At 40.3% G+C, this 26,115-nt stretch overlaps 1 protein-coding gene across 3 annotated transcripts in view; it reads left to right on the top strand.

The window, feature by feature from the left end:
* Positions 1-26,115, top strand: part of PDSS2 (decaprenyl diphosphate synthase subunit 2) — a 279,875-nt gene that overhangs the window by 237,235 nt on the left and 16,525 nt on the right. For 2 of the 3 annotated variants that reach the window (XM_089921620.1, XM_022553615.2), the window contains one exon: positions 16,026-16,979. In XM_089921620.1, the coding sequence (XP_089777746.1) occupies positions 16,026-16,184 (159 nt within the window). In that variant the 3' untranslated portion in view covers positions 16,185-16,979. Of the gene's footprint in view, positions 1-16,025; positions 16,980-25,738; positions 25,797-26,115 lie in introns of those variants that run through there. The other variant, XM_022553618.3, reaches the window with a different exon arrangement.

Raw genomic sequence — 26,115 nt, 5'->3', positions numbered from 1 at the left:
ATGAAGTGGTTCTATCAGATTCTGTCTCTGAATCCCTTCATTTTATGGAGAAGAGATTGAATAAGCTAACAGCGTTCACAGTTGACTATCTCACAGTCATGATTCCACCTGAGTCTGCTGACTCCATACTGCTTCCCAAAGTGCTTTAGACATACTACAAAAAGAAGAGATAATTTGTAGGCAGGCTCTGGTCTTACAAAAATCCAGAAAATGGTATGCATTACTCTGTAATCTAACATAATTCTGGTCTCAAAAATAGTGATTGTCTAGTAAGTGACTGTCTTATCATTTATTTGCTGAACCAGTACAGTGATTATTGTGATTTTTTTTTAAGCTGGTAAGCATTCTTCACTCTTTCAAGAAAGTTTTATAGGTATAACCATTTAAACCAAGTTCTTGATAAAGCAGCTATACTCCAATAAAAATTAATTTAAAAAAAATTTTTTTTTTTAAAGAAGATGTTGGGGGGTATGAGTTTATTAATTAATTTATTTATTTTTGCTGTGTTGGGTCTTCGTTTCTGTGTGAGGGCTTTCTCTAGTTGTGGCAAGCGGGGGCCACTCTTCATCGCGGTGCACGGGCCTCTCACTATCGTGACCTCTCTTGTTGCAGAGCACAGGCTCCAGACGCGCAGGCTCAGTAGTTGTGGCTCATGGGCCTATTTGCTCCGCAGCATGTGGGATCCTCCCAGACCAGGGCTCGAACCCGTGTCCCCTGCATTAGCAGGTGGATTCTTAACCACTGCGCCACCAGGGAAGCCCTAAGAAAAAAATTTTTTAATAAATAAAATTATAGAGCTTCCCTGGTGGCGCAGTGGTTAAGAATCCACCTGCCAGCACAGAGGACACGGGTTCAAGCCCTGGTCCAGGAAGATCCCACATGCCGTGGAGCAACTAAGCTCGTGCGCCACAACTACTGAGCCTGCAGTCTAGAGCCCACGAGGCACAACTACTGAGCCCGCACACCACAACTACTGAAGCTCACGTGCCTAGAGCCTGTGCTCTACAACAAGAGAAGTGACTGCAATGAGAAGCCTGCGCGCCGCAACGAAGCGTAGCCCCTGCTTGCTGCAACTAGAGAAAGCCTGCGCACAGCAACGAAGACCCAATGCAGTCAAAAATAAATAAATAAAATAAATAAATTTATATAAATAAATAAATAAAAATAACACAAGTTCTCAGGACTTCCCCAGCAGTCCAGTGGTTAGGACTTCACACTTCCACTGCAGGGGGCACAGGTTCGATCCCTGGTCAGGGAACTAAGATCCTGCAAGCCACGCAGCGTGACCAAAAAAAGTAAATAAAACAAGTTCTCATTACTGTTCTCTTGAGGAAAGCAAGAATCTATGTTAACAAATACCATAGCACCATAACGTCGAGCCCTCCTACATCTGGAAGAGGTGTTAATCCTGCAGATATGATTACAGTTACATGGCCGAGTAACAGCGTCACCCCATACATTGATTCCTGCATTTGCCCCCAGTCTGATGCAATCTGCCTGGAAGGCATGGCTGAGGTATACATTGGTTTCATTGTCATTGCTCTCAGTTGACGTAGTTTTCTAGTTTTATGATTTACGTTCTAGTGATAGAAATCATAAATGACTTTTGATCTCATCTTGTGTCAGGATGCATGTTAGGATGTCAAGAATCTAGGGTCACGTGGATGGTGTTGGCGGTGGTAATGGTAGTTTTAAGGTAATTGATCCCCAGGTATCAGCAGATGAAAAACCTGGACATGAGGAGGATTTAAGAAATGTATAATATATGGACTCAAGTAAAATAATAGAAACCCAAATTCACTCTGGCATAGTTTATGTATTCCTCAAATAACCCCCAGGACTGTTTACCTACATGACATGCATGCTCTTGTCCCACAGTGTTCTTTTTAATTAAATAACCAGCATTGCATTTGTCATGAGATTGCAGAGCTTACTATTTACTGATTCACTCCTAAAAAAGCTACAGGCAAGAGTAGCTCATTGCTGCAATCTACAACCTATGATATGTTTTGCTTGTTGAATTTCTGGTACAGAGTTTGCTAAAAAGCTTCAAGGTCCCAGTTTTGCTTTTTGAATTTCAATGTATAGAATTAAGTTTTTCTTTGGAATATAGTACTAAAATTAAAAATTAGCTTTTTGAGTCAGGTTATAGATAAATCAGTGATTATTTGTAAATCATTAAATTTTCCTTCAGAAGACATGATAACCAGGAAGCAAAGCTTGCTTTTCCTATGGAATTAAGCCTCAATTTAATATAATTCCATATTACTAACTTCAGATACCCTACCTATCAAATGTTAATGAAAGTTTATAAGTTAACTTTTAAAAATTAAACTAAATTGTACATTTATTCCATTTAATTACATTTTGAAATCAGGCACATCTACTCATATAGTGAGCTACAAGGTTGACCTCTGTTTCTTAAGTAGCAAGCATAACTTTGCCTGAATGCTCAGCCACAGAGTCAACAATTTAGGTCAGTTTTGATTATGGTAGTAAAATGTTTTTAATGAAAATATCTCTAAACTACATATATATATAATATATAGTTATATATATTAAACTGTATATGTGTGTGTTTGTTTAGAGGTATTTATACATATAATATACATATATATTCAGACATGATAATTTGTATGAAATGAGTTGTTTGGTTATGTTCAGGTCTTTGTGGATAGTAGTTCACAGCACAGACTCATAAATGTACTTAGCTGAGAGGTTGAGCCTTGAAATCAGTTCTGAAATCTCACTCTCAGTAGGAGGCCACACACCGTCCAGACCGAGCCTAACAGACGCGTGTGTGGAAGAGAGGGCGAGAAAAATGATACCTTACCTGTCTTTATTATGTTTTTTTCTTTTTTCCTTTTAAGGGGAATAGACTGAATTTTAAATGGTCAAGATGATTTGGAAATTCATTTTTCAAAACAAGCATGTTTCCTATTCACTAATAATCACAGTGTTTAAATATTTAAAACATCTTCATGAATCTATGTAAAATAATCTATGAATGTTTATAGTTAAAGGCAGGTACATCATTAAAAATGTTACACGTAAGGTTTGCAATGAACCCAGTGCTCACTTACTCTTCAAACCTTGCCTTTGTGTAGCATTTCATTGATGTCAGAGGAATTTCACATACATTATCTTATTTGTTCCTCATAATAATTGCCTGTGGCATAAATACTACCTCTGTGATTTTATAGGTGAGGTGGGCTTAGAGAAGTTGCTTTGCCCAAGGTCACACATGTCCAGGTCCAGAGTTTCCCTACCAAAGTTTGCTCACTGCCTCTCTATGATCATTTTTCATATTATTATGAAATAGCATAAATGGATTAACCAGTCTTAGGAGGAGAACATCTCATCATATTATAAGAAAAAAAAGGTTCCTGTGTGGCTTCATCTGGAGGATTCTGCTCCAAGGTGCTTGAAAGACCATCGTGTCTGGAAATACATGGCATTTTGTTTTTCCCAGAGTCCACCTCTCTTACCTCCCATCTCCATGGGCTTCCAGAACTTGGCCAGGGAAAAGAAGAACAGTGTAACAAACGTCATGTGTGTCCTGTGCTCTCACACAGTTATACAGAATGATTTTAATTCTGCAAAACAATAAATAGAGGACTTCCCTGGTGGCGCAGTGGTTGAGAGTCCGCCTGCCGATGCAGGGGACACGGGTTCGTGCCCCGGTACGGGGGGGGGGGGGGGTCCCGCGTGCCGCGGAGCGGCTAGGCCCATGGGCCATGGCTGCTGAGCCTGCGCATCCGGAGCCTGTGCTCTGCAACGGGAGAGGCCCCAAAGGTGAGAGGCCCGCATACCGCAAAAACAACAACAAAAAAAAAAAAAACAATAAATAGAACTTGTTAAAATTGAATATCTTTTTTTTTTTTTTTTTTTTTGGTACGCGGGCCTCTCACTGTTGTGGCCTCTCTTGTTAAGGAGCACAGGCTCCGGACGCGCAGGCTCAGCGGCCATGGCTCACGGGCCCAGCCGTTCTGCGGCATGTGGGATCCTCCCGGACCGGGGCACGTATGCGTGTCCCCTGCAATGGCAAGCGGACTCTCAACCACTGTGCCACCAGGGAAGCCCTAAAATAGAATATCTTAAAGCTCAATACAAATCTATATTATAGTAATTTTGCAGGCTATTTTACAAAAGAAAAATATTCTGATATTTTAGGGAACAGTAAAAATGTTAAAGCATGGGATAAATTATGTTTATCATTTTGAACTCACTGAATAATGCTTTATTGTTAGCACTGAATAATGCTTTATTCAGTGACTTAAATGTAGTATGATGAACCCTGAAATTGGTTTTTAAAAAATTGTGAAAATGACATGAGGCAGTGTCCTGTTGTTGTGTGAAACCCCAAATACCACTGCTGCAGTCAGAGTCTTTGGTTGAGATTTTTTAGTTAAAAAGAATATGGTTTTATTATTAAGAATTTTTAAACTACAAATATATTAGTTTTGTTTTGTAACACAGTAGTCTTGTTCAGTGCCTTTTTGTTTAAAAAAAAAAAGAAAAAATGTCCAGAAGAGTATACTTAATCAATTGAGATATTTATGGCTTTTTCTTCCCAGAATATGTGGAAATTTTCCACCTCCAATTCCTATTGACATTTGTTCTACAACTGTATGGCATTTTTGTGGTAGAAAAAAAATGTATATATTGTAATAGAGGTACATAATTAATCTAATGATGGCTTCAGTTTTTTGTCATCTCTGTAAATATGGTTTTATCCAAAGGTATTTGACTTGATTTATTCTTTTAATCTGTGATGTGTATTTTAAAAGTTTGCCCTTGTGCAAAGGACATTATTAACATAGGTATGTGTTCTCTTCTCAAAGGAAATTCTAATGTTTTCCTAGATAGATAGATAGATAGATAGATAGATTGACAGATACACACACACCTCATAGGGTATATAGAACAGAAGATAGATAGATAGATAGATAGATAGATGTACAATCCTCACAACAGCCCTATGAGGTAGGTACTATTATATATATCTTACAGATATATATATATATTATATAGATATAAATATATTACCACAGTGCTAGGCACATATAAGTACTATATATGGGATTGTGTTTGTTGTTATTGCGATTATTAATATTATTACTATTTTAATATTGTGACGCACTACCATTCTAATTGTGTGTTGGCATGTGAATTCATGTGATTCAGGAAATATAATAACTAAAAATTCTCTTATTTCCACCTCCTTCCACTTTTGCCAAAATAAGATATTTAATAAGGTCAGTAGATCAGTAGATTTTTTTTCCTATAGATTCTTTTAAATAATTTGTTATTCTAAGCAAAAAGGAAATTTTTATGTTGTTTGTAGTACATTTCACAGTTTCTTGTATTAGAGAAAGGTTTTTGTTTTGTTTTGTTTTGTTTTGCGGTACGCGGACCTCTCACTGTTGTGGCCTCTCCCATTGCGGAGGCTCCAGACGCGCAGGCTCAGCGGCCATGGCTCACAGGCCCAGCCGGTCCGCGGCATGTGGGATCTTCCCGGACCGGGGCACGAACTCGTGTCCCCTGCATCGGCAGGTGGACTCTCAACCACTGCACCACCAGGGAAGCCCTAGAGAAACGTTTTAATTGTAGCTTTTCCTTTTGTACCAAGTCTTGCCACTCAGAAGCTGGCAAAACCATTCAGCTGAAGCACTGTCAGCTAGGCTGTTGAAGTTGCATGGTACCTTGGAGGCAGCCTTGTGCCACCTCCCCCTTCAGCTTAGAGTTTCATTCATACCTTTTTCAGATGTGGGCATCTAGTCGCTGAGGACTTTAAATAATAGGGAGTTAACAGCTCGTCAAAAAAAAAAACTATTCGTGTTAGACAAACTAGTCATTTGAAAACTCTTTCTTGTTTGTTACTGAAATTAAAGCTTCCTAGAAACTTCATCTTGTTGCTCTTTGTTCTGTTCCCTGAAGCGTATAGAACAAGACTGCTCCTTCTCCCATTTAATTGCTTTAGAAGTTTGAAGATGGGTTTAATATCTTCCTTTAATCCTTTCCTCCAGGTTAAACATTCCTTAAATGACATGTTTCCAAATATTTCTTCATCCCAACACTGGACCCTTTCTATCTTGTCAGTGTCCTTCTTGAGACATGGCACCCAGGACTGAACATAGTTTTCTAAACATGATTGACCATCAAAGATTGCGGTGAGACTGTTCCTGCCTGTCTTTTGGACATGTACATCTGTTTATACTGCCACAGTTTGCGTTCGCTTTTTTTTTTTTTTTTAGTATCTACATCATAGTGTTGGCTTACATACAGAATGTGGTTATCAAAGATTTTCAGCATTTTTTTATGAGTCACTGCCAAACTGAGGTTTAAACTTTTGCAATTAGTTTTTGAAACCTAAATGCTCAACTGTACAGTTGCCCTGTTACATTTCTTCTGGCTAGTATCAGTTTATTGCTCAACATGTCAAAACCATTAAGATTTTGATGCTATCCATGTGTTGCCTTTCTCTCTTGGCTATATGACATCTGAAAATTAAAATTTAATATCTTCATCTTCATTCAAGCACTGTGATAAGGGAAAGGAACCAAGTATTGAGTCTTGTAGCACAACACTAGAGATCGCTTTTCTGCTCAATATAAATCCACTACTAAACATTTTCTAGGAATAGTTATTTTACGTATTTGAATCCATATTGCCAAACTCTTATACAGATCCCATTTCTCTGTCTTATCCACGACTAAGTTTCCATAATCTGAATATACTCTATCTTTACTATTTCTGAAGCTAACAGCCAAGTTAATATCAAAAGAAAAATGAGAGTGTTTTGTCATAATGTGCTCATTGTGACCCACCTACCTTGGGGCTGCTATCACTGCTGCCTTTTCTCGAGAGCTCACAAACTGTCTATTTAATAACCTTTTCTGGAATTTTGCCGTAATTTTCATAAGCTCCCAGATCTGTGTTCCAGAATGCACATTCGTCCTCATCTTTTTCTTTTTTGTCCTGTGTTGGAAGGCATTAGTCATTTGACTCTCCCATCTGTGACATTTCTCACAGTCTTTCAGTAGCTGGGAAGGACAGTTATGTGCGTTCTGAGCATGAGAGAGCAGAACAGAGGTGGGTGGGTGCGTCTGTGAAGGTGCCCTAGAGCAGAAGTTAGGTCTCCAGAGTGAGGAGGAAGACAGAGAAGGGACGTGTTAGAGGATGAAAGCTGGACAAGAACATCAGAAAAAAAGAGTGAGAAAGCTGACGCAGGGAGGGGCTCAGTGGGGTGCTGCACAGTTATTTGTCCTAGAGGATAATATGATGTTTGGAATGGGGGGATGGGTGGTCTTGGAAAGCAAAGGACAACAGAAGCCAGGATGGTAGCTGCATCCAAGGCCCCCCTGACAACTTGTAATGGGCTATGTGAATGCACATTTCATCTTTAAAGGCCCCTCTTCATGGAATTTATTTTAGTCTTTACGACTTTGAACTCATTCTTCAGTTGTTCTATTTCCTTTTTCTTCTTTCAATAGTATATTATCTTTTTCTTTTTAACATCTTTATTGAAGTATAATTGCTTTACAATGGTGCGTTAGTTTCTGCTTTATAACAAAATGAATCAGCTATACATATACATATATCCCCATATCCACTCCCTCTTGCATCTCCCTCCCACCCTCCCTGTCCCACCCCTCTAGGTGGTCACAAAGCACCGAGCTGATCTCCCTGTGCTATGCGGCTGCTTCCCACTAGCTCTCTGTTTTACATTTGGTAGTGTATATATGTCCATGCCACTCTCTCACTTCATGCAAGCTTACCCTTCCCCCTCCCCGTGTCCTCAAGTCCATTCTGTACGTCTGCATCTTTATTCCTGTCCTGCCCCTAGGTTCATTAGAACCATTTTTTTTTAGATTCCATATATATGTGTTAGCATATAGTATTTGTTTTTCTCTTTCTGACTTACTTCACTCTGTATGACAGACTCTAGGTCCATCCACCTCACTACAAATAACTCAATTTCATTTCTTTTTATGGCTGAGTAATATTCCATTGTATACATGTGCTGCATCTTCTTTATCCATTCATCTGCTGATAGACACTTAGGTTGCTTCCATGTCCTGGCTATTGTAAATAGTGCTGCAGTGAACATTGAGGTGCATGTACCTTTTTGAATTATAGTTTACTCAGGGTATATGCCCAGGAGTGGGATTGCTGTGTCATATGGTAGTTCTATTTTTAGTTTTCTAAGGAACCTCCATACTGTTCTCCATAGTGGCTGTATCAATTTACATTCCCACCAACAGTGCAGGAGGGTTCCCCTTTCTCCAAACCCTCTCCAGCATTTATTGTTTGTATACTTTTTTGATGATGGCCATTCTGACTGGTGTGAGGTGATACCTCATTGTGGTTTTGATTTGCATTTCTCTAATGATTAGTGATGTTGAGCATCCTTTCATGTGTTTGTTGGCAATCTGTATATCTTCTTTGGAGAAATGTCTATTTAGGTCTTCTGCCCATTTTGTTTGTTTCTTTGATATTGAGCTGCATGAGCTGCTTGTATATTTTGGAGATTAATCCTTTTCAGTTGCTTCATTTGCAAATATTTTCTCCCATTCTGAGGGTTGTCCTTTCGTCTTGTTTATGGTTTCCTTTGCTGTGCAAAAGCTTTTAAGTTTCATTAGGTCTCATTTGTTTATTTTTAGTGTTATTTCCCTTTCTCTAGGAGGTGGGTCAAAAAGGATCTTGCTGTGATTTATGTCATAGAGTATGCTGCCTATGTTTTCCTCTAAGAGTTTTATAGTGTCTGGCCTTAGATTTAGGTCTTTCATCCATTTTGAGTTTATTTTTGTGTATGGTGTTAGGGAGTGTTAATAGTATATTATCTTTTGGAAATATTTGCACATACTTGTTCTTACTCAACATACAACCTTTACATCTGGGAGCCCCTTATTTTTGTCATCATCTCCTTCCCTCAAGCATGCCCATCAGTCTTTTAGCAGATTCTGACAAGGTTATTTGTTTCTGAACATTTTCTGTGAGGAACAGCACTTTAAAAACACTTGTGGCAAGTGTCCTGGTGACAATACAAGCCTCTGGGTGGAGTCCCACACAATTTTTACAGTTCTGTACATCTCTCTTGTCAGCTCCTTCAAAACAGGGATAGTGCCCTGTCTCCACAGTGGTGCTCTGTGCAGAAGAAATGCTCAGCAGTGGAGGGAATCGTAGGCTCCTCCTTTTACACCTGGACCTTCTCAAATGAGAGCCCTGAGAGAGCTTATTCAGTAGCCATTATTTTGATCACTTTCATATTTAAGTATGACATTGTTGGAATTTAGTTTTTTCAGAGGCTTCCATCACCCTTGAACTTTATTTCCAGTTATAGTTAATGGCAATCTTTTCACTAAACTTATTTTTGCAATGCACTTTCCTAACATATAGTCTGGGTGTCCAAACCCATTCCTGCTAGGCCTTTCTAAGGACTGATTCTAATACCAAGATGGCATTAAGTTTTTGTTAATTCCTATCACCTTTATATCCAATTATGCTGACATAATTAAGCAAAAAGTGCTTCTTCTATCTTCTAATACATAAGATTATCAGTTAGGCACACCAGGAATTTGCCAACTATAGAATGCAAGTTTTAGCAGATGTTCAAAGGTTGAAGCCCCATATCATTACTGCATCATACCTTTCTGCCAGCTGTATAATCTGTTAAGGAAGCATGGTCCACTTCTACCACTTGGTTGAGAGGTATGTGGTCTCTTCCCATAACAGCATGGCTCCCATTTGTTTCCTTTTACCCTTATCCAGCTGTTTTCAACCATTTAAATACAAAACAAAACTTTAACATATTGTTTCATACTCCCTTACTCTCTATTATATAGTTTCTTCAGAACAAGGTCTGCCCCGTGTTCCAGATGAGTTTTAGTATCCCTGTTCTCTCTAAGCACTCTATCTGGTTGGGTGAAAGAAAATTTGGGGCTATCTCCAAATCTTTTCCAGTGCTATAGAGTAGAAGAGCTCTGGATGTGCAGAAATGAAACCTAGGCCATTTCTCAAATTTGCTCTTGACTCTGGTCCACATCACTTAGCCTTTCTCATCCAGTGTCTTCTGCAAAATGAGGTGAGAAGTGAAGATGGTGCTTGGGGTTTCTTCTAGGTCTAAGGTTTTGTTTTGATTTCATTGGAGAGAAGCGACTGCTGCCTCCACATCTTCTAAAGCTGCTTAGATCCCATGGCAAGGGCTTGCCTTTAATATTTTAAGAGGACTTTCAAACCAAATAGTTTTCAGAGGCATACAATGATTTCTCAAAAGGGTCTCATAAAAGCAACATTTATCACGGAAAAGGTGTTTAATAACACCTTTTAATAAATGTTAAATAATAATGCATTTTAAGTACTGTGGATCCTCTTTGTGTTAATATCTTTAATTGGATCCTCTAGCAGGGGATTTGGACTTAATTTATTTCGGGTGATTCTGCACTTATACAGTTATTCAGTTGACTTAATTAGAGATTTAATTACATTATTGCCCTAAAGTGCTATATCAGGAAAATAAAATGGAGACTGATAATTCACCATTTTGTATTTTTTTAATTTATCTTACAGCTAAAGTGTTTTTCAGGCCATAAAGGCCAGAGTGGGCATACTAGCATTTCTAGCCACATCCTAATATGGAAAGTTCTACCTATGCATCAATTGGGAATTTGCCCAGTCAAAATGTAGGGGAAGGCAAAAGCGGAAATAATTTTTTTTAAATTGTGGTCTTTTCTCTTGCAGTTATTAGAACCAAGGTCATGAGCCCAATCCCTCAGTGTTCCATTCAACCCTCTCTGGTTCTGTAGCCCTATGACAAGCCCTCTAACAGTGGTCCTGGGGGCAGCAACTGTGTTTCTCTCTGTACCTACAGCCCCTACTATATACCTATACCATATAGGTGCCCAATAAATGCTTGCTAAATTTAATTTGAGCATCACAAGACCCTTTGGAAGTGTAGTTAAAACGATATAGGGCTTCCCTGGTGGCACAGTGGTTGAGAGTCCGCCTGCCGATGCAGGGAACACAGGTTCGTGCCCCGGTCCGGGAAGATCCAACATGCCGTGGAGCGGCTGGGCCCGTGAGCCGTGGCCGCTGAGCCTGCGCATCCGGAGCCTGTGCTCCACAACGGGAGAGGCCACAACAGTAAGAGGCCCACGTACTGCAAAAGGAAAGAAAAACAAAAAACAAAAAACGATATAAACCCAACATGACGGTTTTAAAATACAGTCTCTCAAAATACATGCCCCAGCGAGTGAGCTACTCCCAAATCTGGCTCATCATTGCAATGACCAGTGATTAGCATTTTAAAAAAACATTAAAAAAAGAAGCATTTTTTTTTAGGCCTTACTGAATCCATCTCCAAGAATGAGGCCTATGCATCTGCATTTGAAAGCTCCCCAGATGAATCTTATGATCAGCCAAGTTTAGGAACTCCAGCTTAATGTGTCTTTTGTCGCATTTATTTACAAAGGACAAGATTGTATTTTTCTGGGTAAACTCATGGCCTCTTCTAATTTATAGTAAAAACGAGTCTCGTTTATGCGCTATTAATTATATCTAAAGGATTTCCTTTGAGCCAGTAGTTTATGTTTAGCTGGTGGAAGTGTATACAGATGCCTGTGAGGAATAATACCTTCCATGAAGGATTAGATTACTGATGAGTTCTGAAATGAGCATTTTACACGTGGAAGCTATCAGGTCCTTGGTATGCAAAGTCCTGGGAGCCAACCGTGTGGAGAGCAGATTGGAGTATTAACTGGAAGTACAGTAGTCATTGGGGAAGAGAAATTAACTCTTTTAGGGCTTGAGTAACTTTTAGTGATGTCCTCCTGGGTGCTATTTTGCCCTAGTCTGAATTACCCTTCATTGTAGGGTTAAATACCATATAAGTCACCATCAGATATTCAGTTGAGCCTGACTGAATAAAGTTTACAGACTAACAAACTAAGCGTAGCAATCAGAGAAACACAGAATGTAGAACATTGTACAACATAGCTTGGCCCTTTCAAAATGGCAATATCATAGTGGGAAGAAGTTTAAAGTGTCATAACAGATGAATGCAGTGTGTAAACCAGGACTCATTGTGGTTTGGGGGGAAAAAAGGCTAAAAAAGACATTTTGGAGCCAATTGGGGAAATTTGCAGATGGACTAGATATTGATAATAGGAGAGGATTACTGTTAACTTTCCGAGCTGTGATAATGGTATTCTGGCCATGTAGGAGAATGTTCTTATCTTTGGAGATGCTTCTCAAAACAAGGGTAAAGCATCCTGCAGCCCGTGGTATGTCCAAGCCTCCTCCTACCAGTTGAGAGCCAGTTGTTAAATATTCAAGAATTTTGTGATTCTACAACCCTTGGTAGCTTGAAATCAGCCATGATGGGAGTATTTATACCACAAAAATCTGCAAGTGCTACAAATAGGGCTTTTTCCTCCTCTGGAGAGCTAATACACCAGCTTAAACAGCTTACTTTCAAATGATTCAGAAAACACACACATACAAGTAGATAGAACAAAAATAGCAAAATATTAATGGTTGTTGAATCTAGGTAGAAGATACGCGTTCATTGGTTATGCTACGTCCAGAAGTCACAGACTTCCTGTAAAGGCCAAAGTGTAAATATTTTAGGCTTTGCAATCCATACAGTCTCTCTGGCAGCTACTCAACTCTGTAGGTCTGCCGTTATAGCACAGAAACAACCATAGACAATACTTAAATAAATGGGCATGGTTATATTCCAGCAGAATTTAATTTATAAAAACAGGGGGGCCAAATTTGGCCTGAGGCCATAGGTTGCCAACTCCTGGGCTAGTCTTTCAACTTTTCTGTACTTTTAAAATATTTGAGGGATTTCCCTGCTGGTCCAGTGGTTAAGACACTGCGCTTCCACTGCAGGGGCCATGCGTTCGATCCCTGGTCAGGGAACTAAGATCCCGTGTGCCACGCAGCACAGCCAAAAAATAAAATAAAAAATAAATTAAATGTTTGATAATAAAAAAAATTTTTAATAAAGTTCTTAGGTTGGGCTTCCCTGGTGGCGCAGTGGTTGAAAGTCCACCTGCCGATGCAGGGGACACGGGTTCGTGCCCCGGTCCATGAAGATCCCACATGCCGCGGAGCGGCTGGGCCCGTGAGCCATGGCCGCTGAGCCTGCGCGTCCGGAGCCTGTGCTCCGCAACGGGAGAGGCCACGACAGTGAGAGGCCCGCGTACCGCAAAGAATAATAATAATAATAAATAAGATAAATAAGTTCTTAGGTTGGTTTTCAGAGCCCACCTGGGTCCCCTCTCACCTACTCCTGTAAAGTATCACACCAATCTGTTTTCATTCGCTCTGGTCTCCTCTGTGCCTTTGTTCAAGCTATTCTCTTTCCCTATAATTTTCTTGCTACCCTGACGCCATAACTACTTATCAGCATTCTCAGGACATGCCTTAAATCCCTTTTCTGTAAGGCCCTCTTAAATCTCTTCTAATCAAAGTTGCTCTCATTTCTCTGGTCATCTGTAGTCCTTCACTTGCTGCTTTTCACAGTATACCCTTTGTTAGTTCCTGACCCGTAAAGCAAAAAAGGATCATTGTACTCTTTACATATAATAGGTGCTCAATTAATATTTACAAATTGAAATCCAGTTATGCAGATATCCACTTGCCTGCAGTTACCAACCTAGAAGTCCAGAATAGAGAATGTTGGGCAGTCTAATTTAGATTTGAGGGAATTAAAGATAATGAAAATAAGAAGCATGTTCTTTCTTTTTCTTTTTTTTTAATCTTTAAGGCTGGTCTGATCCAAGTTCAACTACCTTTGAGGTTGCTGTGCGTCAAGCTAAAATAGACTTGATCTATTTTGGATGGGGTAGCTTTCTTGGCAATGGCTAAGGGCTTGAGGAGGCAGAAGAATTAAGTAGTTCTGAATATCTGTAGTGTTTTAGACACTGTCAAGCACTCTATACTGTCTCATGCAGTACCCCCCCCCAGCAGTCCTACAAGGGGCTGATATTATCCCCATTTAAACTCAGAGCAGTTAACTGGCCTCTCTAAGATGGGAGCTAGAAGAGGAGCTTGAATCTGGCTACCTCTGATACCCAGGACCATTTTAGTGCCTTCATGCATTCAGTGATGGCAGGAAACCAGGGAACCCTAGGCTGAAACAATACCAAAGTTCATATGCAGTGTGGAAATACCTGTAGAATGCTGAGAGTCTGGCGGAGTATAATATTAAGTGCCACTGGACTGGGTGTTAGGAAAACTGGCTTCTGATTGCAGCTTTGTCACTATCCATCTATGATCTTGTGTGAGCCGCTGAGCTTCTCTGGCCCTCTCCTCTCATCTGTATAATTAGGGGAGTAAAGCAGGTTATTTCTTTTATTCCTTTATGTTTCATGCATTGTACGATAGCTCCAAGTCTAATGAAGAGATAGATAAGTGAATGGAGAATTAAAATACAACACTATATAATAATGCTGTACTCCACATATGCACAGGGCACTCCAGGAGGCCCAAGGAAGAAGGGCACCTAGGCCCTTAGGGCTGTCATCCTAGCTGTGTACATTCCACCCAAGTGGAATTTGGGGAGCTTGATGGGGCGAGGGGGGTGTGCGGAGACTTCTCAAGCCATCAGCTGCAAGTAGTTTCCCTAAGTAATGATGAAACGGCGGAAAGGGAAAGGACTTCCATGCCTCATGAAAGAGCTTGGACTTCTTTTTCCTTAAAGCTATTGGAAGGCAGTGGAGGGTTTTAAGCAAGATCACATTTGCTTTTTATAAAGATCTTCTTGGCAGCATGAAGGATGGAGTGCAGGGGCAAAGAACTGGTGGTGGGAAGACGCTTTAGGAGGTGACTGCAAAAATAACGCAGGCAAGCGATGATGGTAGCCTGAGCTGTGTGGCAATGAGAGTGAAGAGGAGATGATAATTCGAGGGCTTTGTATGCGATAGAATGGCCGAGACTTAGTGAGTATGTCCGTCAAGGTGGCCACAGACAACCTGACGGTCTCTTCAGACAACAGACGTGTTTCTTGCCCATCCTACGTGTCCTGTGCAGGTTGGAGAGGCACCGTGGTTGCTCACTGTGGCCACTCGGGGATCCAACCTGAGGGGCTTCTTCAATGTGACTGGTTGATGTACCAGAGGGAAACCTCTGGCGGGACTCATATGGACCGTTAAATGCTACAGCCCAGAAGTGACACACACCATTCACGTCTCATGGACTAGAACTTGTCACTGGGCACCAACCAACCTAGTGGGGAGCCAGAAAGTTCAGTCATGGGTGAGCCATGGTGCCTGAATGGATGAAGGAGAACTCCCGGGTTTCTGATTTAGGGAGTAAAGCAGACATTAGAGGTATTCACTGAGAAGAAGATGGAATCGGGGCAAGGGGAAGTGGACGGGCCAAATCATTATAAGTCTTTTTCAGCTCTAAAGTGTAACCATTGTATTGGTCCTTTCCAGTCATCAGGGAGAGGGATTGGAAATCAACTCCATTTGTGGGCAAGAGTTGACTTTATTCTTCACAAAGGGTATTTTAATTCATTCCTCCCAAAGTCTTACAGTTTTAATAATGTAGTGCTCAGATCTAATACTATGTGTCTTTTTTGAATTTTCACATGGACTATTGTGCCAACATACAGTGTAAAAATATTAGTTATTAACTAGGATGTTAATGAAGCCTTCCTCACCTAAGAATATCAAGCTGCTGAATTCAAAATGTCAGAGATGTAAATACCCTCTGCCTCATCACCACCACCCTCCAGCAGGGCCCACTTCAAGATATCACAGGGCGGGAGTTGGAGAAGAGGTGTAATTAGGCTAATTGGAGCCTATTGTTCTGCTCTGGAGAGCCAAACCTAGCAGCCTTAGGGAATGTTAGTGCCTCAAAATCACTGGAGGATGGTGTCCTCTTTAACCTCAAAAGCAGAAACCGTGAATCTATACTGTTTCTCCCCTTCTTTGTTTTCCACCTCTCCTCCCCAATTTAATTGTGGTACCTTAAAAACTGACTTTTACTGTGCATTTGTTTCTTAACAGTTGCGAGAAACAATCAGCGCTGGCAAAGGTGTGACTTCAGCTATTGACCTGTGTCGTTACCATGGAAACAAGGCCCTGGAGGCCCTGGAGAGCTTTCCTCCCTCGGAGGCCAGAACTGCTTTAGAAAACATTGTGTTTGCTGTGACCAGATTTTCCTGACACCAAATTAAAAAGACTATTTTTCGTTAGCTGAAAAAAACTGGGGAATGAGGTGATCGGGAGAGCTTTCATGATGAAAGATCTAAATGTGTTAATGACTTTAACAACATATACATTTTTTTTCTTTTTACCACACTGCTAAATGAATACTGCCTTCTTTTTGGAACTGCTACAAACAAAATTAGAAGAAAAAAGGTCAAGCAGTTTTCAGTTGTCACGCCACAAGCACACTTGAGGCTTCAGTAGCAGAAATAATTAATGAGATTCGCTCCTGTGACCTCAGCAAATGGACAGGAAATAAGTCCTTATTGATTGGACTGAGCCAGGGATGGCGCCAGGGCGGTGGCCTGTGGTTTTCCTTCTAGAGAGGACAGGGCAAGCTGGAAGCTGCAGGTGTCAAGAGAAACACTATCAATGCCAGCCAGGGAGGACTGTCAAATCAAAGACCAGTGACCAATTTTCGTAACGGAGGGTAGTTTAATGATTAAGAAAAAAAAAACATGCTTTGTCTTCTTGCAATTATGTCTTTGTATTTTATAGATGCAGTATGGATATACTTTGTGCTTCTTGGGTTCTGTAAGATTTTGGGGGGGAAACTGCTGAAAAAATAAGGCCAAATATTTGAAGTAGGAGATTAAAATGTTATCAAATGTTAACTTGGTTATAGTAGGAATTGCCTGTTTTTCTTTCTGGAAGATCAGATTTTTTCAAACGCATTTCAAAGAACCAAACTTTTTTTTTTTTAAGCTGAACAGGATGCTTCTTTTTTTCAAGTAAATGTATTTATTTGTAATACGTTGGTGTAGAGAATACCTTTAATTTTTACAAGTGTCAGATATATAATTGTTGTACTGGGGAATTCATTGGTGATTTTTTTTTTTAGCCTCAGAGTGTCAAATTTTGGTCTTGAACCACAGACATCCAATTACAGAAAGAATATAAGCAATCTCACAGTCCTGCAATTGGACACTGTCTCTCTGTGGTTCATAGGAGATGATTTTTGAGGTTTGCATGCATGCAATATGAGAACACCGTTGACAAGAAGGCTGAGTTTACATAAATGATCTAGATTGAGACTCAGCTACCTTTCTTCCTTATGTGGTGTAATTACAGCCCTATCTGGAGACAGCGAACACAGCAAACAGATTTTATTACCTAGTTCACTCAAACACTAAGTGAAGTCACTTGAGTTAAATTCCTTCTTCAAAAGTTACAAAACCGTTTTATCAGGACCCATCATGTGGCATGCAATGAAAAGAAAATGTAAGCTACAGAGGTTAAGGTATGGTATTTTGAAATATTTTTAAGCGTACTTGAAATGTTGTAATTGTACAGTTTATGCTACTACAATTTGAAGGCCTATAGATTTAGCTGAAGAGAGCACTCCACTCTTCTGTTTGAAATGCCTTTTCTCACAGAAATTGGCTTAATTAGTAACTATGGTTAGATGCTTCAGATCAGACTAGGTTTTAATCATTAACTTCCACAAAGGAGGAGTCATGCTTTGTGTTCTCTGGATGAGCAGGAACTTCAGCAAGCTGTAGGTTTTATTAAGCAGATGGTCGGGTACTGTGGAACACAAGGCAGGATTCTAGGGCTCTTCTAGTTCTGGTTTAGCACCTGGTTCGCTGTGTGACCTTGAACAAGTCACTTCCCTCTGAGCCTCAGTTTCCACATTTGTAAAATAAGGTTAAACAAGAGAATATATGAGGTCCTCTCCAGCTTTGTTTTATTTTCTAAAAGTTTGCCATTTCTGACTCTCTAGATAACAAAGATGCTATGTGAAATTCAGGGAACAGGGAAGGTGAAACACAAAGAGAGGCTATGAAGGAAAGCATAAAACTTAATGGCAGACTTCTTGCCAAGCTGCCTCACAGGTGACCTAAAGAATTCCCAGCTCTCCTTTGTATGGCTTATAATCCTGGACTCTTTGTTTCAACACCCGCCTTTCTGCTTTCTTTGGAACATTTCCTACCTCCCTTTCATCTTCCCAGCTGCCTTCCAGGCCTATGTTCCCTCTCCTGTGCCCTGCTGTCTGTCCGGCTCCCTGGGAGCAACAGCCCTGCCCTCACTGTTGAGTGACAGCTCTGCTTTTGTTAAACCTAATACGCTGGCTAAGTCAGTCTAAAGTATTAAATACTGATAGTCTTCTCCGTACCCCTTCTTCAGGGATATTTATTTATTAATTCATTTTAAGCCCTTATAATTTCAGACAATCTCTAGGGAGAAATTTGGGGGCAGCAAGACGTGCTTAATTACACCTTTTGGCCTACTGCCTGAGTGCTGCCAGGGAAGGTACTGACAAGGCAGAGTTAGTGACCTTAGAATGTCTCCTCCTTTACCCCCTCTGCATCACCCTCCACCCCCAGTTTCTTGCTAGAGTGAAGAATTCATTCATTAACCATTGTCCCTCTTCCCCCCCACCTGGACCTGCAAACCTCACTCACTTCAGGCCCCTGAGCCCACCTGCACTCTCCTTCCTCCCTATCAGTCTTTTCTTCAAGTGTAGTAAGGGCTCTGCGTGTATACCAGGCACTCTGCTAAGGGCCTTAACAGTACTGTCTTGTTCGAATCCCATGACCACTCTCTGGGGGTAAGATTAATCCCCCATTTATAGATGCAGGAGCCAGCAGAAAGGACTGCCTCTGACAGACTGGCTTGCCTTCACACGCCATCTCCCCGCTTTAGAGTCATTCCAGACAGCACCTCTTTCTCTCTTCCTTTGCTTCTCTTTCCAGATAAGACTCTACTCCTTTCCAAAGATCTCGAGCCTTCAGCCTCCTGTCTCCCTCATGTCCCTATTCTTGAGTCTTGTGTTTCCCCTGCTGGCTATGAATGGGCTCAGTTCTCCCCTAAATGACATCCCTCACTTCCCCTATTTATCCTTCCACCTCTACTTTTTTCTTCCTAGCATTAGCAGCACACCTTCTTACAGGCTACTAACTCCTTAACCCTGGCAATTGGTCATTCACTACATTCACTGCCGGGTCCCCACCATCTAGACCAGCGCCAGCACTGTAGACACTCAAAGACTACTTGTTCAACAAATCTATCGGGTCTCACGGCACTACTCCACTGAGATGCCTTCTTCTCGTTCACAGATGGTGACCTCACTGTGAAGTTTACCAGACGTCCCCCTGCATGCAGACTTCCCCACAGCATTTCACCTTGCTAATGCAGCTTCCGCCCTCACCCCCACAGCACCTGTGACCCACTTCCCCTCTTCTCTGACTACCCTTCCTTTTGTGTCTCACACATCTCTCTCTTAGTCCCACCTCTAGAGACATTCTTTTCTAAATTTTTAAATTATATTTCCCGAGGAACTACAAAGCCGTTTCCTGTGCCACTAAGTCATCTTCTTTTGAATTCCCCAACTTAGAAAAACTGTTTCTAAAAAACAGTATCAATTAGATATTGATTAGTGAGTTATTTGCCATTCACTATTAGTTACTTTGAAAGAAGATAAGGATTATGACTATCATTAAACTTTGTTGTGAGTTTTACTTGATGACAACACTAAATCCTCTTCATGTTTTCTTATATAATGTGGTAACCCAGTCACACCTAAAAATAAGTGATCAGTGACATTGTGTGCCTGGTCCAGGTCTCATTCTCTAATGTTTGAGACTTTCTCTTACCTATGCCAGTGTTATTGCTATGGCCCAGCATGCAGGTGAAACCTACAAACTTGGGGTAAAAGACATATACATTAGTGCAAAATGCTCCAAAAAGATGTACACGTTTTTTAAGGCCCAGTACCTACAACATTCTGGTCACTCAGGTGACCAGAAAGTAATCTGAATAATCCGTGATTATCTTTCAAAACCTGACAAGTTGCTGTAACATAGATCTCTTTGGGCAAGTGGCTTTGGGGGAATTGTGTTTAATCAACAAAATTGCAGCTAAAGGCTACTTCTTTTCCTTTCTCTCTTTTTTAAGACTTAACTAGGAATTCCCTGGCGGTCCAGTGGTTAGGACTCGGTGCTTTCACTGCCATGTCCTGGGTTCAATCCCTGGTCAGGGAACTAGGATCCTGTAAGCCACATGGCGCAGCCAAAAAAAAATAAAAGACTAACTAAACAGCAGGTCCATCACAGATACGGAGAACGTTGCTTTCAGAAAACTCTTTTCACGTTCCTTCCTAGAGTTCTTAGATTCAGGAAGATTCTTTCCTGCCCCTTCATTTGTCTTCCCACTGTGAAATCCTGTTGTTAAGATCTCACCTTTCTGACCAATAGAAGTTCCAGGATTTATCTTTAGAATCTAATGACTGCCTCTCAATCTGGAGAAGGCATGCCACACCTTTGCTAAGACTCAAAAGGGCAGAGATGGATTGGGTTGACTTTTTAATCTATTTGTGAGGACACAATTGTCACTCCATTATTATTAATAGTTTCCATTATTGTTAATCACCTTTTAGTAATAATAAAGCTATTTGCACTTTCTTTTTAAAACACAAAGCAATCTAACAAGACTGTCATTTACCTCTTTCTCCATTTCCTACCATCACTCCTAATCCCTTCTCAAATTAACTGTTTTATTTTTTCAGAAGGGATCCTGCCTTTACATTAAGGAGATAACATACTTTTGAAAAAGAAGGTCACCTGGGGAGAACCCAGTGTGGCCAGAACTGACAGTGGTGTCCACCCCTCCCTTTAGCTTCCCCACCTGCCCTTGGGGCGCTGAAGTGCTAGGTTTTAGGCCTCTACTGGTGGAGGAATATTCTTCCTAGATATGTATTTCTTACTCTTCCGTAGAAAGAGAAAGTTTCTCAGGCTTTCATTCCTTTTCTTTCTTTTTATAGATGCTGATTCCATCTTCATGGAGAAGCTCTATCAGCTTTCTTCAATGTGATCTACTCACTTCTAAGACTGATAGTATACCGGTCACTGTGCATCCTGAGCAAATGAGTAGGCTCCCCACTACCCTGACTGTTGTTGGGAAGATTTCACTTTTTGATGCATTTAAGTAAATAAACACTTTTAAAGAAATTTTGGGGCTTCCCTGGTGGCGCAGTGGTTGGGAGTCCGCCTGCCGATGCAGGGGACGCGGGTTCGTGCCCCGGTCTGGGAGGATCCCGCATGACGCGGAGCGGCTGCGCCCGTGGGCCATGGCCGCTGGGCCTGCGCGTCCGGAGCCTGTGCTCCGCGACGGGGGAGGCCACGGCAGTGAGAGACCCGCGTACCGCAAAAAAAAAAAAAAAAAAGGTAATTTTGGAAAGTAGAAAAAAATTACTCTCAGTCTCACCATGCTCACATAATCAGTATCACCATTTCATTTGTATTTAATCCAGCCTTTTCTGCTATGCCTATCTTTTTTGCATGGTTGTAATTATAGTATAAATTCAACTTTGGGTCCTGCTGTTTTTACATAATACATCATAAACATTTTTTCATGGTGCTGCAGTCTTCATAACCACTATTGATAAGTAGCTTAAATTCTAAACAAGGTATATTGAATTTTTATTCCTGATTGGTTTCTCTGGGATAAATGGGTATACGGTAAATACTCCTAAGTCAACATCCCAACCTGCTACTAAGAAAGTCTTTGTCTTGGAAAAATAGTGCCCCTGCAGGTTCTCCACAGCAGCAGGTTAAAACTGTGGAATAAATTCCCTTAAAATTCTTTAGCCTGAATGATTAATCTTTTCAGTTGGTGGTTCCCATTCCTTCGAGACGATGCTCAAAATGGATTCACATCTCTATGTATTTTCCTCTTGCTTCACTGCAAGTTCTCAGCCAGCCACACTTCAGTAGGATGACTTCTTTCTTCCCACTGAGGTTCACAATCTCCTAGGACGGGAAAGGCCCTCAGGCAGTTGTGTTAGGTTCTGGTCTTGGCCAAAACCAAGGAGAAACCATCATCTAAGAATTGAGCCGTCTTTCCTTCTTCAAGGACTTGGGAGAAGGAAACTCCTAGGGTTTGTTTGAAGGGAAACAAAATAACCTTTATCTGACTCAAATCTTTCATGCTATAACACTATGAGTTTATTGTGTTTTGTTATTGTCTTCTTTTGTTTGGATCTTTCTTTTTTTGTAAGCCTTCAAATGAACGAGAAGACAGCATCATCCTCAAAGAATTAAGCTACACTTGCAACCTTTCCTTCCTTAAATTAATCATCATAACTTTACTATTTGCATTACTTCTCACTTGCCACATTTCAATGAAGTCTCCCTGCCTGTCCTCCTCCCTTATATCATGAATTGCACAGTTACTTAAACTTACTTGTGTATGTGGAATACCAGTTAATTGTGAGCTTCCTAATTGCTGCCTGTTTATGCAGTTCTGTACTTTTCTTTCCTTTTATTCTTCTTTTTTTGAAGATTTAGAATTGCTTTAATTGCATTTTCAGAAGCAGCTTTATTGAAGTATAGTTTACATATAATAAAATTCATCTAGTTTAAGTATACAATTCAATGCTTTTTAGTAAATTTACAAAGTTGTGCAAGCATCACTACAATTCAGTTTTAAAGATCCCTTGTGCACATTTGCAGTCAACCCTTGCTCCCACCCTCAATCCTAGGCAGCCACTAATCTACTCTCTGTTGCTATAGATTTGCCTTCTCTGGACATTTTATATAAATGGAGTTTTACAGTACTTAGTCTTTTGCATCTGGTTTCTGTCACTTAGCATAATGTTTTTGAGGTTTATGTATGTTATGGAATTAATCATTATTTCATTCCTTTATATTGCTAAATAATATTCCATCGAAGATATATTCATTTATCCCTTTACCAGTTGATTGGCATTTGGGTTGTTTCTACTGTTGACCTATTACTAATAATGCTGTTGTGAATACTCATGTACAAGTCGTTATGTGGACATAAGTTTTCATTTCTCATGAGTAGATCCTCAGGAGTAAAATTTATAATAAATTTATGTTTAACCTGTTAGAAATTGCCAGACCGTTTTCCAACGTGACTGTATCATTTTACCTTTCCAACACATGTGGGTTCCAAGTTTTTCACATCCTTGCCAACTCTTGGTATTCCCTTTAAAAATATATATTTATTTTTCTTTTATCATTGCTATTTTTTTTGGTTGTGTCGGGTCTTAGTTGTGGCACACAAGATCTTTCCTTGCGGTGTGTGGGCTCAGTAGTTGTGGCGCGCAGGCTTAGTGGCCCCGCGGCATGTGGGATCTTAGTTCCCTGACCAGGGATCAGACCTGTGCATCCTATGCATTGCAAGGCGGATTCTTTACCACTGGACCACCAGGGAAGTCCCCGGTATTCCATTTTTTATTATAGCTATTCTAGTAGGAATGAGACTGTATCTCATTGTGATTTGTATTTGCATTTTCCTAATGACTAATGATGTTAAGCATCGTCTCATGAGCATGTTAGTCATTTATATATCTTCTTTGGCGAAATGTCTGTTCAAATCTTTTGCCTATTTCTTAATTGGGTTGTCTTATTGAGATATATAAGCATTCTTTATATATTCTGAATATAAGTCCTTTATCTGATATATGGTGTGCAAATATTTGCTCCCAATCTATAGCTTAAATTCATTTTCATAATGGTTCCTTTTGAAGTGCAAAAGTCTTTAACTTTGATGAAGTCCAATTTATCAATTTCTTCTTCTATAGATCATGCTTTCAGTGTCATATCTAAGTAAGCTTTGCCTAACCCAAAGTCACAAAGATTTTCTCCAATGTTCTTTTCTCAAAGTTGTATAGTTTTAGCTCTTACATTTAGGTCTATGATCCATTTTTAGTTAATTTTTGTATAAAGTGTGAGGTAAAGGTTTAAATCGGGTATCTCATCCTCAACACTATTGACATATTGGGCTGGGTCATTCTTTGTTGTGGCGTTGCCCTGTGCATTGCTGGATGTTTAGCAGCATCTCTGGTGTATACCCATTAAATGCCAGTAGCACGCCAACCCCAGCTGCGACAACCAGAATTGTCTCTAGACATTGCCAAAAGTTCCCTGCCTTTGGGAAGCCAAAATCGCCCCCATTGAAAGCCACTGGACTAAATTAATTTTTTTTTTGTATGTGGATATCCAGCTGTTCTAGAACCGTTTGTTGAAAAGAGTATTCTTTCCTCCTTTGAGTTGCCTTAGCAACTTTGTAGAAAATCAGTTGACCCTAAATACAAGAGTCTGTTTCTGTCATTTCTGTTCCATTGATCTCTATGTCTGTCCTTATGCCAGAACCACACTTCCTTGATTACTATAGCTTTATTTTTATTTACTTGTTTGTTTATTTATTGGCTGCGTTGGGTCTTCGTTGCTGTGCGCAGGCTTTTTCTAGTTGCGGCGATTGGGGGCTACTCTTCGTTGCGGTGCATGGGCTTCTCATTGCGATGGCTTCTCTTGTTACGGAGCACGGGCTCTAGGTGCGCAGGCTTCAGTAGTTGTGGCTCGCGGGCTCTAGAGCGCAGGCTCAGTAGCTGTGGCACACAGGCTTAGTTGCCCTGCCGCATGTGGGATCTTCCTGGACCAGGGCTCGAACCCATGTCCCCTGCGTTGGCAGGTGGATTCTTAACCACTGCGCCACCAGCGAAGCCCGATTACTACAGCTTTATATTAAATTTTATAATTGGGAAGTAGAAGTCCTCCAGCTTATTTCTTTATTAAACCTTTAATTTTGAGGTAATTATAGATTCACAAGTAGTTGTAAGAAATAATACAGAGAGATTCTAGGTACCCTTTACAATTTTCCCCAATGGTATCATCTTGTAAAACTATAGGACAAGATCACAACCAGAATGTTGACGTTGATACAGTCCATCAATCTTATTCAGATTTCCCCATTTACGCTTGTAGTTCTTCTTTTACAGAATTGTTTTGGCCACTCTGGGTCCTTTGCATTTCTATAAAGATTTTAGGATCAGCTTGTCAATTTCTACAAAAGAGCCTGCTGGGATTTTGATAGGGACTGCATTGAATATATTGATCTAATTTTGGATAATTGCCATCTTAACGATATTAATCTTCTAATCCATGAATCACGATTTTCTTTTTTTTTATTGTGGTAATATATATATATGTATAGCATAATATGTGCTATTTTAGTAATTTTAAGTGTACAATTTAGTGACATTAATTATATTCACTCTGTTGTGCAGCCATCACCACTATTTCTATAACTTTTCCATAACCCCAAATGGAAACCATGCTTTTCTTTAACAGCAGTACTGAAATTGCCAACTTACTAGTTACCGTATGGTCTTCTGTAGCCCTAAAAGTTCTTTTTCAAATCAGTAATTTAATACCAAACCCTGAATCCCAGGTAATCCTGGTACTTGTCTTTGGAATAATATAGACAGACTCTTTGTTAAGAAATTGGGCTTTAGGGACTTCCATGGTGGTCCAGGGATTAAGACTCCGAGCTTCCATTGCAGGGGACACAGGTTCAATCCCTGGTCCGGGAACTAAGATCCTACATGCTGCATGGTGTGGCCAAAAAAAACCAAACAAACAAGAAATTGGGCTTTAGAGTCTTCAAATCCCAGCTCTGCTGTTGACAAGCAGGTTAATTTACTTCTCTGAGTCTTACATTATCATACACAAATTTAAACTGTTTTATTTCTATCAATCTTCCAGGTGTGGGTGTCACTAAATGGGGTGCAGAGACTCCCAGGGATACTCAGAAGCCTGCCAGGTACTGTGGAAGCCACAGAATGAACATGCACATTGTCTAAGAACTTATTTTTTTCCCACAAAGTTAACGTTAGGTAATTTAACTACAAATGAGCCTTTAAACTTGTATAGCATACCAGATATATATATTATGGAATTAAATGTAAGATTTGCATTCATTATAGTATAAAATGTAAGACTTAAAATAAATTTACAGTCTGTATTTGGGTGCTTTGGGCTAACCCTCCTTCCCTTCCACCCCCCACATTGCACTTAACAAGTCTTTTACCCTCTAGTCTCCCTCTCAGCTGTGACAGGTGTTCACTCATCATTCACAGCCC

The sequence above is a fragment of the Delphinapterus leucas genome, chromosome 12 (assembly GCF_059928025.1).
Source record: "Delphinapterus leucas isolate spDelLeu-1000000601 "Yukka" chromosome 12, BTC_Dleu_Yukka2, whole genome shotgun sequence".
NCBI lineage: Eukaryota > Metazoa > Chordata > Mammalia > Artiodactyla > Monodontidae > Delphinapterus > Delphinapterus leucas.
This window is presented reverse-complemented; position numbering and strand designations above follow the sequence as displayed.